Here is a 15,188-nt window from a genome sequence, read left to right as displayed (position 1 = left end):
ATATTTGATTATTATAATAGAAAAAAAAAAAAAAAAGAATGAACAGTAGCCCATCAAGTCTGATGGGCTACTGTTCATGAGCCAAAAAAAATTCCGAGTATAGAGAGTCCATTGAAAACCTATTTTATAGGTTTACTCTCTACAGTGGAAAATATTTTATGTTTAGCTCTTCTATTGGAGATGCGCTAATACATACAGGTTTTTAGGATCAAAAAGAGTAGGTAGATAACAAGCAATGAGGCAACTTCGACATGGCATATTGGCACAACTCTGACATGGCATATTGGCACATATTCCCATGTACGTGCATGTTTTGACGGATCATTTATAAGATTTTGACAGAAATTAAATAGTTAAAATTCAAACAAATGTACACCTACTTTTGACAATCTTTGAATTATTTTAAAAAACACAGTCATTAACCACTCCATAAATAGACGTAACAATTTAACAACCATGTTTGACTTCAATGCACCAAAATATAAATATTAATACAAATAAAAGTCTCTAAATAATCAAGCTTTCTTGAGAAAGCTCCTTGCAATGTTACCACCTCCACCATGAGGATAAAACCCACCTGGTACGTGTTCATTTCCAGTTCCATACACTATCCTTAAGATCTCAGGTGGTGTCCTAGCATATGAAACAGAATCTGTATTAGCTGAGAGTATGTTGCTGTCCGTAAGATTCTCTGCACCAAGGTATAGAGGTACTATAATGCCTTCATCTTTGATACCACACATGGCCAAATTGTTCCTAAGACGAGAGATATAGCCTGTGAACTGTGCCACAGTTATGTCATATGGCAACACCTTTTCTTCGGCTCTCTCATAGAGTAATGTTCGTATCACTGCATCTTGTCCAGCCTCCACGCCCAAAAGCGATGCAACCAACTAAAAATAATAATATAGAAGAAAATAAAATACATAATTAAAGAAAGAAAGTGTGGAATCAATAAACTAAAATTAATATGATTTAGTTTGACAACCTAGATCCATGATGGAAAATCCCAAATAGCTACATATTTATTGTTATGAATTGTGTATTATTTAAAATTCAATACATGCCCAAGTTTAGCACCACAATAATGAAAAATATAAAACTACAGTAGTTCATAGTATTCTACTTAGTGCCAGCTTCCGGCTACACCTAAGGCTCACTATACCTCAAAAAATTATAAAAGGTTCTGATGGTCTGATATTAGAAAAAGAAGGTTTCACAATTGTACAAAAAGTAAGTTGTAGGATGATAATTAATTTTTTTTTTTATTTATAAAAAAATGTGTGTCTTGAATTCTTTTTCTTACCTCTAAAAAGGCCCTCAAAATATTGGGCAAATAGAAATCCTACTCAACTGCAACTTCTAATTTGTTTCACCAAAAGAAAATTGATATGAGTGTAATGATGAAGTGAATTAACTATTATGAATTGTAAAAGGGATGCTAATAAAACTTGAATATAAAAACTTAATTAATAATTTTACATCTCAAAAAGTAAGAAGATTTAAAAGAAAAAATAAATTAAAACATAGAAAGTTAAATAAATATTATTAATTGATATTTAATTATTGAAAAAATTCAATTTAAAATTATCGCATTATGAATCAAATTGTATTAAGTCGACCTTGATTCTACTAAATCATGATCTACTTATTTATGAGAATATCCTAATAATGTAAATATTCTAACAATATTTAAACACCTATAGTTGATATATATATAAATATAAATATATATATATATATATATATTTTTTTTTTTATATATTTGAAGAAAATGGATCCATGGAGGGAGTGATGAGATTCTTACACTTAGAGAACTTTTTTTGGAAAGGTTTGGAATGGTGCCAACATAACCCACTAGTCCTACATAAGGGATAACATAGGTTGCTAAGAGATAGTTCAGTGTGTTCAAGTAAGGGTCAAATGGAGGGTTCAATTTGAAACCAGCTGCTTCATCAAATATTTTAGCAAAATTCTGAGGGCTGAGATCCAACAGCGGCCTGGGAATTCCACCTACTCTTGTAATAATAGCCCTGAAAAATCATTGTTAAAGACCATTTATTAAACATTAATAATCTTCCCTGCATATACACTCAACTAATAATAGTCACCAAATCAAATAACAACAAGAAGAATGACAATCATATTAGCGAACAAAAACACTCCATAATTACAGGTGGGGATACCCTTTTATTGTTGGAAAATTTTTATTTTTCAGAAAATTAAGTTGGACTAAAGCAATGAACTTAAAAAAATGCAATGCTTATACATAGCATAATATACACATACAAAACATAATAATTGTAAACTTGGAAGTATAAGTGTAATTGAATTATAATATTCCTTTTAGGACCTGAGATGACCAACTTCTTGATAAGCAAATTCCTCAAAGATCTGACGAACTAGAGGGTCAAGATTGGCCTTGGTAGCACCAATTGGAGGTGGACCGCCCTGAGCATAAGATGGCTCTATGCTGTCAAGTCCATGACCAAGTGCACCATTTAAGAAAAACTCCGCTTCAAGGAATTCAAGGTTAAGAGCAAACTGAATCTGATCAGTATCATCAGCTACAATTGGTCCACAATTAAGAGCACCATTGACAGGGCTGAGTTTCAATGTAATAAGAAAGACAAAGGCAATGAAAAAGAAAGCACTGGCCATTTTTACGTGATCTCTATACTTGCATGAGTGAAGCATTATAATACTACCAGCTGCTTATATAGACATATACTGGGTCATGTCTATCTGATGAGTTTATAATATTTCGCCAACGTCATTGCTAAATATGTAGAAGTTACTATACGTGTCTATGAAATGTACCTCACGATAAGGCTTAGCCTTCTCAATCAATACTAATTGGCTTGTTATACAAGTAATTCGATCAATTGAACAATTTTAACCCAACAAATGGAATCTTTGGAGCTTTAATTTGCTAAAATTATAAAATGTTTAAAATTGACAGCAATGAAGTTGTTAAAAGTAAAACTCAAGCAAATGGTCATATCTATCTTATAGTCGTAGATATTTGATGATAATGATATTCATAATTATGTTATGACTTTTAGGTGTGTAGGCATATTGTCATGATTAGATAAGTCAAACGTAGCGAAAAGTCTCCAAGTAAAAATATTATTTAGATGATACACTTTATAAATAATTGAAATATCAATACTAGAGGTTGACAACAATGCATTATTAGCATTAATTTTTTAATTATTTGTATTTTTTATTTTGAAAAAAAAAATCACAAATGACAATTTATAATCAAGAGTTTTGCAAATTGTGATTTACAACTATGTTTTTTGTTGGCTTTAATTCCGTGTCAAATTTGATTGTGATTATGTTCAATTATTTTCCTGTATTTTTGTGGAATTTAATATAAGGGTTGTGTGTGGGAGTTTGGTGAAGATTCTGTAAAAATGAGAATTTCACGACTAGCTCGCAAGTGCCAACTCACGAAACAAGTCATGCGAGAAATGTATGCTAGAATTTGAAGAGTCTTTAACAGGCTGGATTTCACGAGTCATTCGCGACTCAAGCCAAGTCACGAGTGAAATATTCAAACATTGTAGCATACCATTCATGAAAATCAAAATCACGTAGTTCAATATTCAAATATTGTACTTTCATGATCTTTATTAATGAAAATGATGGGGATGTTACTTTGATCAAGAAAGAAGAAAATAGAAATTAGAGGAAAGCTGATCAAGAAGTAAATAGTGAGCACAAAAAAGCAAGTCAAAGGAATTGTACCGTACTATGAGCAATAAGGCTTATAAGTCTTAACCCAACGTAGCAGTAAGTCAATAACAAAGAAAAAGTCTTTTGCTAGGAAACTTGGGGGGCTAGCTAGCCACAAAATATTTGGTCACAATTTGCTATTCACAATCAAATGACATGGAGTTATGACTAAGTGGGAGGCTCATGTGTGATAAAAGAACCATTTTTCTACCAAATATTAAAAGCAGTTTATTAGGAACGAAATCATGATTCAAACTTAAAAGGGTCGAAGTTCTTTGTTCAAAGATTTTTAAAAATTGAAATATCAATACTAGAGGTTGACAACAATACATTATTAGCATTAATTTTTTAATTATTTGTATTTTTTATTTTGAAAAAAAAAAATCACAAATGACAATTTATAATCAAGACTTTTGTAAGTCAATTGGTACGTCCTAATATTTTTAAGGTCTGACCAAGATTAGTCCGATTCTTTATTCTATCGACATTATAAATTAAAAAAAAAATTATGTACTCTTTTCACATAATTCTATAACTAATAGCTTCATAATGCTATATATATAGTTAAAAGATTCTTAAAAAAATACAAAAAAACTATAGTTAAAATTTCAAATCTATGTCAAGCATTATATTAATAAAACAGCTAAAATAATGGTTAATAATATCATGCATTAATATTCAGCGTAAAAAATGGTAAGACAATTATTGGTGTCTTGGTAAGGTTGAAAATTTTTGCTTTCAAAAATTGCAAGTTTGAAAAAATAGTAAAACAAAAAATTAAAAGAGATCTATTAAACAATCACATGATAATGGGTAACTTTGAGTCTTTAACTAAGTAAATAATAAAGCTTTTCCCGTCAATTCATTAATTTAGTTAAGTCACAAAATTTAATACCAATAGACTAATCTCACACATACTTTGGTGGCAGTTTATGTAAGGCACAAAACAATAAATTGTTGTTGTTTCACACATGTATTACCACTTATGCATGCATGCTAAGTGTGTCCCAAAGTTAATAAAACATTAAAAAAAAAAAAAATTCTACCATTCAAAAAATAGATAAATTTTTTCCACTGGTTGAGTTAAAGACACCAATTGATTCAAGTTGTTGGTGATTAACTGGTGTGTGGATGGAGCGATTAACAATATAAGAGTTGTCTCTGTGTCTATGAGGTAAAATCATTTGAGAGAGGCATAGAGCTCTCAAATGAGAGGGAGAAATTAGGTAAAAGTTATTGGGTTTTTGTCATTTGTTTTGTTAGGATTTGTAATTGATTTGTTGTTATTGTTTTTGCTTAGACCAGATTTATGATTTATCCAAAGATTTTTCTTATTATCCGAATATGTGTTTTAAAAAAAAAAGATTTTTCTTGTTATCTATTTTTGAGATTTATGGGTCATCTTGTCAATTTTTTGGGGGAGGGGAGCCAAGATTATAAATTTTAGACCTTAATGTAAATTTTTTGTGTAAATATATATACTATAAGAATTTTTTTCAAAGGCCGGGGGGCCATGGCCCCCCTCAGCCCTAAGGCAGTTCTATCCTGTATGAAAGGCAGGGACGGACCCACGTTGGGGTAGAGGGGGGCCATTCCCCCCCCCCCCCCCCCCCCGGCTCTTTTGAAAAAAATATAGCACTGTGTATTTAATTTAAAAAGTCATCCTTGACTCTTGAATTTGAAAAAAAAAGATGGTCAAATAAGGACAAATGAGATAAAAAATAAATATAAAAATAAAAAGAATAAAAAAAATAGAAAATGGCAATAAAAAAATAAAGCTTGTGGGACTAGGAACTATGAATCAAATGTGTGTAGTGATTAATAATAAATGTTATTAATTGATAATGCTTGTTTGTTGATTTATTTTATAAATTATTAACTATTTTTAGAAAATAATTTATTAACATTAATGTTGTTGTAGCGAGGTATGTTTGTTTGGTTTATTTTTTGGACTAAATTTTGAAACTATAGAGCTATATAATATGGAAATAATGAAACTTTTATTTGAATGGTTGATGATGGGAAAATTATCTATAATATTTGATTTTTTTAAAGAGAAAAAATTACAAATAATTTGAAGTTGATAATGTAGCATTGCCTCTAGTGTTGATGTCCCAATTCATGAAAATTTCAAACAAAATTCCAAAAAATTAACACCAATTAAATCAGTATCAATCCAAATGGTGAAAATATGAGATTATAATGTTAATAAATGGGATGGAATTCAACAAAGCTTGAGTAGATGTTAGTTTTGATTTTCATAAACTTTTTTGTGTTTATACTTTGCCCCCCAACTTCGAATCCTGGTTCCGTCCCTGATGAAAGGGAATTTATATTAGCTGAAAGAATGTTACTGTTTGTACGATTCTTTGCACCAAGGGGTAGAGGTACAATTATGCCTTCATCTTTGATACCACACATTGCTAATATTTTTAAGCTCAGCAGTACGGTTAGTGAACTCGGCCACAGTTATGTGATAGGGCATCACTTTTTCGTTGGCTCTCTCATAGAGTAATGCTCTTAGAACTGCATCTTGTCCAGCCTCCACTCCTAGAAGCCCAGCAAGCAACTACCAAAACAGATATGGGATACGATAATATTAATATATATTTAAAGTATATTTTATTTACTTGAAGAGGTATTTTATGTTCTATTTTAACTTTTCAAAATAAATAACGACTATCAAAATGGTTAAATATATATTTAAAATCAAAAGAAGTTTTGAAAAAAAAAAAATTATATCACATGCATGCAAGAGTGATCTCAATTCTCAAGATATCTAATCTAATACGGAGATTAAGAGATTTTAGAGTGTTCGTGCTTCTTAATTAGTACATATATACATTTATATGTAAAAGAGTAATTAGATTTGTGGGAAGAAATTGCGGGTTCTTACCCTTCGAAGATAACTGCTTTTAAGCTCTGGAATGGTGCCAACATAACCCTCAAGCCCTACGTAAGGGATGAAATTGCTTGCTAACAAGTAATTGATTGTGTTAAGATAAGGGTCAAATGGAGGGGTCAATTTGAAACCAAAAGCTTGGTTAAAAATGTTTGCGAAAGTCTGAAATCTGAGATCCAACTGAGGCCTAGGAATTCCACCTGTTGCGGTAATAATAGCCCTGAAAAGTTATGTTTAGAGAGCATCATTGTCAATGAGATTAGGCAATATATATGGAGTAAAAAAATGAAATGCTTAGACATAGCAAAACATACGTATATACAAAACATAATAATTGTAAACTTGGAAGTATAAGTGTAATTTAATCATAATATTACTTTTAAGACCTGAGATGACCAACTTCTTGATAACCAAATTCCTCAATGATCTGCCGAACTAGAGGGTCAAGATTGGCCTTCTTGGCACCAATTGGAGGTGGACCGCCCTGAGCATAAGATGGATCTATGCTGTCAAGTCCATGATCAAGTGCACTATTTAAGAAAAACTCTGCTTCAAGGAATTCAAGGTTAAGAGCAAATTGAATTCGATCAGTATCATTGGCTACAATTGGTCCACAGTTGGGAGAACCATTGACATGGTTGAGTTTCAATGTAATAAAAAAGATAAAGGCAATGAAAAAGAAAACACTGGATATTCTTACGTAATCCCTATACTTGCATGAGTGAATCATTAAATTTCAACCAGCTGCTTATATAGACACAGGTACTGGGTCATGTAAGAGATCTGATGAGTGTATAATAATTTTATTTCTAAATATGTAGAAGTTGCCTCACGTTAAGGCCCAGCTACCTTCTCAATCAATATTGGCTTCTTATACAAGTAATTCTATCGATTTAACCCAACAAACAGATTTGGAGCTTTGCTATAATTTATAAATGTTTGAAATGATAGCAATGAACTTGTTAAAAATAAAACTCAACGTTTACAAGCAATGGTCATATCGATCTCATAGTCGTAGATATTTGATGATAATGATATTCATAACTATGTTATGATTTTTTTTTTGGAGCAAAGACGATAGAATAACTATGTTATGATCTTTAGGTGTGTAGGCATATTGTAATGATTAGTTAAGTCAAACGTAGTGAAAAATGTCCAAGTAAAAATATTATTTGATACACTTCAGTATTATTTATTGAGAAATTACCTAACAACAACCTAGGTAATAATTTAGATCTCAAATTTTAAGTTAAGCTATCAATTAAATATAAGTAATTGACCAATTGAATATTGCATCGACACGAACATGGGTCGTGGTTTAGTAACCAGGCCTTAGGCCAACAAAACTTTGGTTTTGGGTTTGAGTTCCCCTAAATCCCACTCTAATGAGCGCATTGATGCTCATATCCTTCCTGGTGAATTGATTTTAGAAGCAATTGTCTTTTTAAAAGCATATAATGCATACAAGCAAAAGCAAATACAATGAATGATTGCAGCAGGAAAGAAAAATATTCATTGAATAAAATGCATTTCAAAACAGCACGCATCTTATTATAAAAGTGAATAAAGACACGGATTTAATGCTCAATTTGCACCATCCAAAATATTCCTCAGTAGCATATATAGCAACAGTCATTGAGCCCACACCACCCAGAACAGGAGCTATATATCCATCCAGCTACTTGGCTTATTATACCATTTGTGCCAACATCAATCATCAATAATTGCACCACTAGGTTTTGATAATTAGATCCAACTGCCTTTGACCTAAAAATTAGGTGAATAATTTTATAACTAAAATTAAAATATTTCTCGCAGCAGGGCCAACAAGCAAGCAGAATCTATAGAAGGAACTGTTACAAATCAAAAACTGTGTTTTATCCACAGGCAAATTGATTTGAGCCATTATGATAAATTTCTTGTCCACACACTTAGCCAAGGGTGTAATTCTGTCTTTAGTTCTTGACTTTAAGCTTTGGAGCTAGCCCCACCGAAGTTTGGGTTTGGTCTGCTTGGGTTGTGTGTCTGATTGGACATTTACCCCACAAAGGTCAATTTAGGTCCTATAAATTAAAATGAGCATGGCCACTATATGTAAGTTTTATGACAAATTAAGATAGTTTTCAATTCTGTTCTGCGAGGCTTTCATGTGAGTCATAACACATCCAATAGATTTATGCTGATGCAATAATTTGGTATTCAATGCATAATCCATTGCATAATGGGTGAATCGGATGCTATTTATTGCTTCTCACTCTTATAGCTGGCCGCCAAACTAATAGGTTCATGTATGAACCAAATTAAGTTATTCAAAGCTTCTCAGTTTTATAGCTGAGAGCTATCTAGCTAATTAAGCTTTGTTAAGACAGCACTTTGCAATATTTCCACCTCTACCTCTAGGGAAAAAGCCAGCAGGAATGTGCTGACTACCAGTCCCATAAAGCATCCTTAAAATCTCAGGTAGAGTCCAAGTATGGTTTACTGGTATGATGTTTGTATTTACTTGGTTGTACGCCCCAGGAGATATAGGTACAATTATGCCTTCATCTTTGGTACCACTCTTGGATAACATGTTCCTAAGCTTAGAGATATGGTCAGTGAACTCGGCCACTGTCATGTTATATGCAGGTAGCACCTTTTGATTGGCTTTCTCATAGTCATAGAGTAGTGTTCGTATAACTGCACACTCTCCGTGCGCCTCACTTATCATTGCATCAATTGCTCCTCCAATGACCTAGACCAACCAAAATAAATAAATTTATGGTTATATTTAGAATTATGTTAGAGATATTACAAATATTACTGTATAACCTTTCAAATTGTCAAAAACCTTGTAACTTAGTGACATTATTAAAGCTAATACAAATTTTATTACAAAATGACGTAAAATTTTATAGTATTTTTAGTATCATCCTAGTAAATAAAACATTTATTTATTATATGTTAAAATGACAACAATCGTGCATATATATTATCACGTTAATTTATAAATCTTTTTCTAAAATAAAATTTGTAGTGTGTGTTTGCGTAGTGGCATTTTTGTGTTTGTGTGCGTTTGTGCTTTTTGGCTAGTCTCATGGCACTGTTCATGGACCAGCCAAGTGATAAAAAACGCATGAACAATATTTTCAGTAATAAGTTTTTAGTTTTCAACAAAATAAACGGTATCCAAACAGATCCATAATTGATTTAATATTATATATATATATATATATATATATTTATATCAGTGGCAGATCTAGGATTTTGATCGAGGGGGCAAAATTAAAAGACATCATTTAAAGTGAAATTAATCTAAAAAATATTAATCAATAATAATAACAAAACAAAGAAACAATTATAAGAAAATAAATATATTTCATATCATTAAAATAAATAAACAAAAATAACCAATTCATAGTTACTACAAAATTTTATAACAAAAAGTTTACAAATTGATGTGGTAAAAATGTGATTAGTATTATATAAACAATATAATGATAGATGTTTGTAATTATTTTTTGTGATTGGTGACATGTCAATTTATAAGATATAAATAGTAAAATTTGTAATATTTTTAGCATCACTTAACAATAAAATACTACAAAAAGTACTATTAAAAGTGAAAATAATGATAGAAATTAAAAAAGAAAAAAAGTTGTGAAATAATTATCAAACGTGGGGCAAGACAAAAGCTTACAAGAGCAGTAAATTAGGTGAAAAGGATTTGACTTTGAGAAAGCTTTTTTTTTTTTTTACTTTCCTTTTCTTGTGTCAAACCACTTTCAAGTTACAACCAATTAGAATCACTTCTTTCTTTCTTTTTCTTTGTGTCAGAGTCCCTTACATATATACAAAGAAATTTTAGGTGGAGTACCTGCCCCCCCTGCCCCCTCTGGCTCCGCCACTTATATATATTCTTATATTTATTAGTATATATTCTTGTCATCTTCAGTTAAAATGGATGCATGAGAGGGAGTGAGCTAATAGAGGTTTTTACAGGTATATCAGCTGTAATTTCCGCATCAAGGAGTGACACGCCCACCTACACAAAAAGATATAAATAGGAAGACAGAGTAAGAGATCGAAAAGATATTTGTGAATAGTAAGCAATTATAGTGATTATTATCAACTTTTTGGAATGGATGATGCTGAGGTAATTCCTACACGCATAGAGCTTGTGACGTTCGAACTGTTTTCAACAAATTTCAATAGTCCTACATGAGGGATCAAATAAGAAGCTAGGAGATAGTTGATTGAGTTTAAGTACGGGTCAAACGGAGGATCAGTGGGAATCTAGCTGCTTTTTCGAAATTTTTTTGCAAAATTCTGTGAGCTGATATCCATTGGAGGCCTTTGGAAATCCACCTACTATTGCTTTGATGGCCCTGCAGGGAAAATTATGTAGTAAGAGAGAGCGCACAAATTATCATTAAGACTTCCAGGATATGATTTCAGTTGTTTTTAAGGGTGTAAAACTATTTAAAATAATTTGTGTATAATAAACACCAGTCTATCGTTAATGATTTAAACTTGTGAGTGCTATACAGTAGTGGCAGTCAACCATGCATATTACAAAAGAAGTACTATATGTATCATGTATAGTACAAAAATGATGAGCCACTCATGTGCCTTATATATGCTAAACTCCTCCATCTACTTACGAAAACAACAAGCACATGGGGCTAGCTATAAACAATCACTAAAATAATTTGCCCTTCTAAAAAGGGTTTTGATTGTTGCTTGTTCAATAATGTTCATACTATTTCACATCATGTTCACACTATTTTTTATCATGTGTAAAATGTGGATATCTGATATAAAATTACATCATGTTCACATTATTTTTTTATCATGCGTAAAATGTGGATATCTGATATAAAATTGTGACATTATATGAAATATTTCATATTTGAGAGTAAAACCATAGTTAACGATTATAAAATTCAATTATATAAAATCATAACTCTAGTATCCTTTTTAGGACCTGATATTATCGACTGCTTGGAAATTGAATTCCTTAATTATATGATCAACAACAGGGTCAAGATTGGCCTACTTAGTGCCAATGCGAGATGGACCACGTTGGGCTAAAGATGGATCAATGATGTTGAGCCCTTGACCAACTGCACCATTCAAGAAAAACTCAGCTTTCAGCAGTTCTAGGTTTAGTGCAAATTGAATCCGATCAGCCTCATTAGCTTGAATTGTATCACAGTCAGGCTCATCCATGAGTAGTCTGAGTTCAAAAGTAGGAAAAGGGAGAAAGACATAGAAGAAAGATGGATAAGTCATGTATTTGTACTTTAGCAAAATAGCTGATTTTGAGTACATGCATTGGCAATTGCCACCAGTTTTTATATATGCATAAAGTTGAGAGAGGAGAGAGAGAGAGAGAGAGAGCAAATTGTTAAGTTCACTTCATGGTCGATGGAAGTTCACATCAAGGTTGTTGGATATTAATAGAAGTTATAAATTTCTCAAACCCAAAAGACCAACTTAATGGGAAAAAAGTGTTTAGGAGTGATAGATTTGCAATTGTACGGCACCGAGGTCCCAAGACCCAGATGGGCCCTGGGCTCAGGCCCAATGGTACAGCCCCCATCACTTTAAATTTTGCTTGAAACTACCTTCACGAACTACGAGTTTTGAGCCTCGACCCCTAACCTATGCTCAGCATAAATTTCCCAAACAATCAATAAAAGCTTGTCTGGACGTACTATAGGATGCTCGGCAGTTCAGGAAACATCACTACCGAGCATATTAACCTGAGTTGGAACTAAGTTCGAAAGCCATAATCGCTACATTCTACTCTCACCTAAACATCCACTTACAACAGATAATATTGGACCTTCGATTGCACTAACAATGGCAGTAATCATGATCTCCCCACTAACTCAGAGCTATAAATAGGAGAAGCTGGGGAAGAAATAGGGGTTGAGAAAAAAGGGAGAAAAAACAGTCATTTAGGAAGGGAGAGGGGATATTACTCTGAGTCTCTGTGTCGAGAACGACCCAAAGTAGGAAATCCTAAAACCCACCTTATAAATAAGTTGTGAGCCCAAGTGAGGTTAAGCCCAACAGTCTCATTTCCGGTGCGCACAATTGGCGCCCACCGTGGGGCTCTCCTACGAAACTGTGGTTCGACTGAGACTCAAGTAAGGGAAATGTCCGAGGGGCGTTTGGGAGGGCGTGCCTAGAATAGTTCGGTAGGATCTTCTCGGGGATCCACATGGCGGGAAAGAAGACAGAAAGGGCATGAGGATAGGGAGCGTCTGCGAGGAGAAGAAGAATTTGGTATGGGAAAAGGATCGGACCAGACCCATCGAACGATGTCGGGTGCCTCGGGACACAGGCAGCGTGATGATAGGGACCGAGAGCTGGAGCGGTTGCGCAGATTGGTAATGGATCTAGAGCTGGAAGCAAGGGGTCGACGCCAGGAAAGGGACCGAAACCACCAACAAAGGAGAGATGATAGCACGGGAAATCGATGTGAAGAGGGCTCTAGCCAATCTGGTACCCAACGATTCCAAAACCGATCACCCTCTTAAGAATCACACCGGCGCAAGAATCACTTACACTCCCGAGAGACACGTCACCACCGGAACCGTTCATGTTCGTACGGATACGACGATCGAGGATCGGATTCACCAGAGGAACGACAACCCCACAATGCTGCCATGGACACCATGAGCCGAGCCTTATGAAGGGCTGCCCGGTCACCATTCTCTGATGAAATAGAACGGGCCCCTATGCCGAGTCGATTTACACGACCACCATTCAATTCCTACGATGGGAAGACGGATCCTGTGGAGCATGTCAGTCATTATATCCACATGATGTCCTTGCATGCACACAATGATGCACTGATGTGTAAGGTATTCCCCTCTAGTCTCGGCTCCACGGCCCTAAGATGGTTCAAGGGGTCGACGCCAGGAAAGGGACCGAAACCACCAGCAAAGGAGAGATGATAGCACGGGAAATCGATGTGAAGAGGGCTCTAGCCAATCTGGTACCCAACGATTCCAAAACCGATCACCCTCTCAAGAATCACGCCGGCGCAGGAATCACTCACACTCCCGAGAGACACGTCACCACCGGAACCGTTCATGTTCGTACGGATACGACGATCGAGGATCGGATTCACCAGAGGAACGACAACCCCACAATGCTGCCATGGACACCATGAGCTGAGCCTTATGAAGGGCTGCTCGGTCACCATTCTCCGATGAAATAGAACGGGCCCCTATGCCGAGTCGATTTACACGACCACCATTCAATTCCTACGATGGGAAGACGAATCCTGTGGAGCATGTCAGTCATTATATCCACATGATGTCCTTGCATGCACAAAATGATGCACTAATGTGTAAGGTATTCCCCTCTAGTCTTGGCTCCACGGCCCTAAGATGGTTCAATGGGTTACGAAAAGGTTCCATTCACAGCTTCGTTGAGCTGATCCAAGAGTATGGCAATATATTCGTGACATGTAGCCGAGTGCCACAGCCGGTGGATGCGCTACTTTCCATAAAGATGAGGGTCGGTGAAACCCTTCGGAGTTACGCCGGTCGGTACTGGGAACTATACAATGAGATCGGTGGAGGAAATGAGAAGATAGCGGCTAGCACCTTTAGGATGGGGCTCCCCGAGGATTTTGAACTACGGGAGTCACTGACGAAAAGACCTCCCGAGGATATGAGGCAACTTATGAGGTGCATTGAGGAGTATAAGCGCCTGGAAGATGATCGGCTGCAGAATAAGGGGAAAGCCCCGTTACTCGGCAGATCTCAGTAGGGCATTATTCTAGCAAGACCGAAAAAAGATTTCAGGATGTAGGAACCAAAAACGCAAATTGAAGGAGTTAATGTGGCGTTCAAAGAGCCTGTGCACAAAATTCTAGATCAGATTAAGAACGAGTTGTTCTTCAGGTGGCCGAACAAGATGGGGGGTGACCCATCTCGGAGGAATCAAAACTTGTACTGCACATACCACAGGGATAAAGGGCACACCACAGAGCAGTGTCGGGTACTAAAAGATCATATCGGGCAGCTAGTAAAAGTAAGGTATTTGAAAGAGTTCGTAGTGGACTCCGTAGACCGAGAGGCCGGCCAGAGTGTTCAGTAGAAAAGGAATCCCCTCCCACCCCCGCTGGGAGTGATCGAAGTCATCCACGTTGCCCCGAAAGATGCGGCAGCAGCTAAGGGAGTACTGACAGTGGCCTGCACGGAGGGAGAATCACGCGAGAAAAGGATGAAAGTTGGTTGGCTGACAATCTCTTTTGGCGAGGAAGACTTGGAGGGGACGATCCAACCTCATGATGATGCATTGGTAGTAACAGCTCGGATAAGCGGGTTCTTGGTGAAAAGAGTGATGATAGACCAGGAAAGCGGAGCTGATGTAATGTACCTGGATCTATTCGAAGGGCTCGGATTGAAGAGCCAGGACTTAGCGAAATATGATACGCCGTTGGTCTCGTTTGACGGAAGAGTTGTGATCCCTGAAGGTCAGATTTCTCTCTCGGTGGACATGGAAGGCAAGGAAGTAATGGTGACCTTCATAGTAGTCC

General features: G+C 35.3%; 2 protein-coding genes and 1 pseudogene across 2 annotated transcripts; 1 reads left to right on the top strand and 2 right to left on the bottom strand.

Annotated features, from left to right (window-relative positions):
* Nucleotides 1–397: 397 nt before the first annotated feature.
* On the bottom strand, nt 398–2,853 carry LOC115971996 (desiccation-related protein PCC13-62-like). The gene is made up of 3 exons (XM_031092127.1): nt 2,354–2,853; nt 1,808–2,033; nt 398–893 (listed from the first exon to the last, which is right to left on the bottom strand). The coding sequence occupies exons 1-3, from the start codon at nt 2,695–2,697 to the stop codon at nt 516–518; spliced, it is 948 nt and encodes a 315-aa protein (XP_030947987.1). The 5' UTR covers nt 2,698–2,853; the 3' UTR covers nt 398–515.
* Nucleotides 2,854–5,946: 3,093 nt separating this feature from the next.
* LOC115970466 lies at nt 5,947–7,373 on the bottom strand (annotated as a pseudogene).
* Nucleotides 7,374–13,870: 6,497 nt separating this feature from the next.
* On the top strand, nt 13,871–14,416 carry LOC115970465. Its single transcript, XM_031090097.1, has one exon. The coding sequence runs from the start codon at nt 13,871–13,873 to the stop codon at nt 14,414–14,416; it is 546 nt and encodes a 181-aa protein (XP_030945957.1).
* Nucleotides 14,417–15,188: the final 772 nt, after the last annotated feature.

This window comes from Quercus lobata, chromosome 12 (assembly GCF_001633185.2).
Source record: "Quercus lobata isolate SW786 chromosome 12, ValleyOak3.0 Primary Assembly, whole genome shotgun sequence".
NCBI lineage: Eukaryota > Viridiplantae > Streptophyta > Magnoliopsida > Fagales > Fagaceae > Quercus > Quercus lobata.
This window is presented reverse-complemented; position numbering and strand designations above follow the sequence as displayed.

Coding starts and splice junctions, on each gene's coding strand:
- LOC115970465 (XM_031090097.1), top strand. CDS start 13,871: ATGCCGAGTCGATTTACACGACCACCATTCAATTCCTACGATGGGAAG.
- LOC115971996 (XM_031092127.1), bottom strand. CDS start 2,697: ATGCTTCACTCATGCAAGTATAGAGATCACGTAAAAATGGCCAGTGCT. Junction 2,034..2,353: donor CAAGAAGTTGGTCATCTCAG/GTCCTAAAAGGA, acceptor ATGATTTTTCAG/GGCTATTATTACAAGAGTAG. Junction 894..1,807: donor CCAAAAAAAGTTCTCTAAGT/GTAAGAATCTCA, acceptor TATTATTTTTAG/TTGGTTGCATCGCTTTTGGG.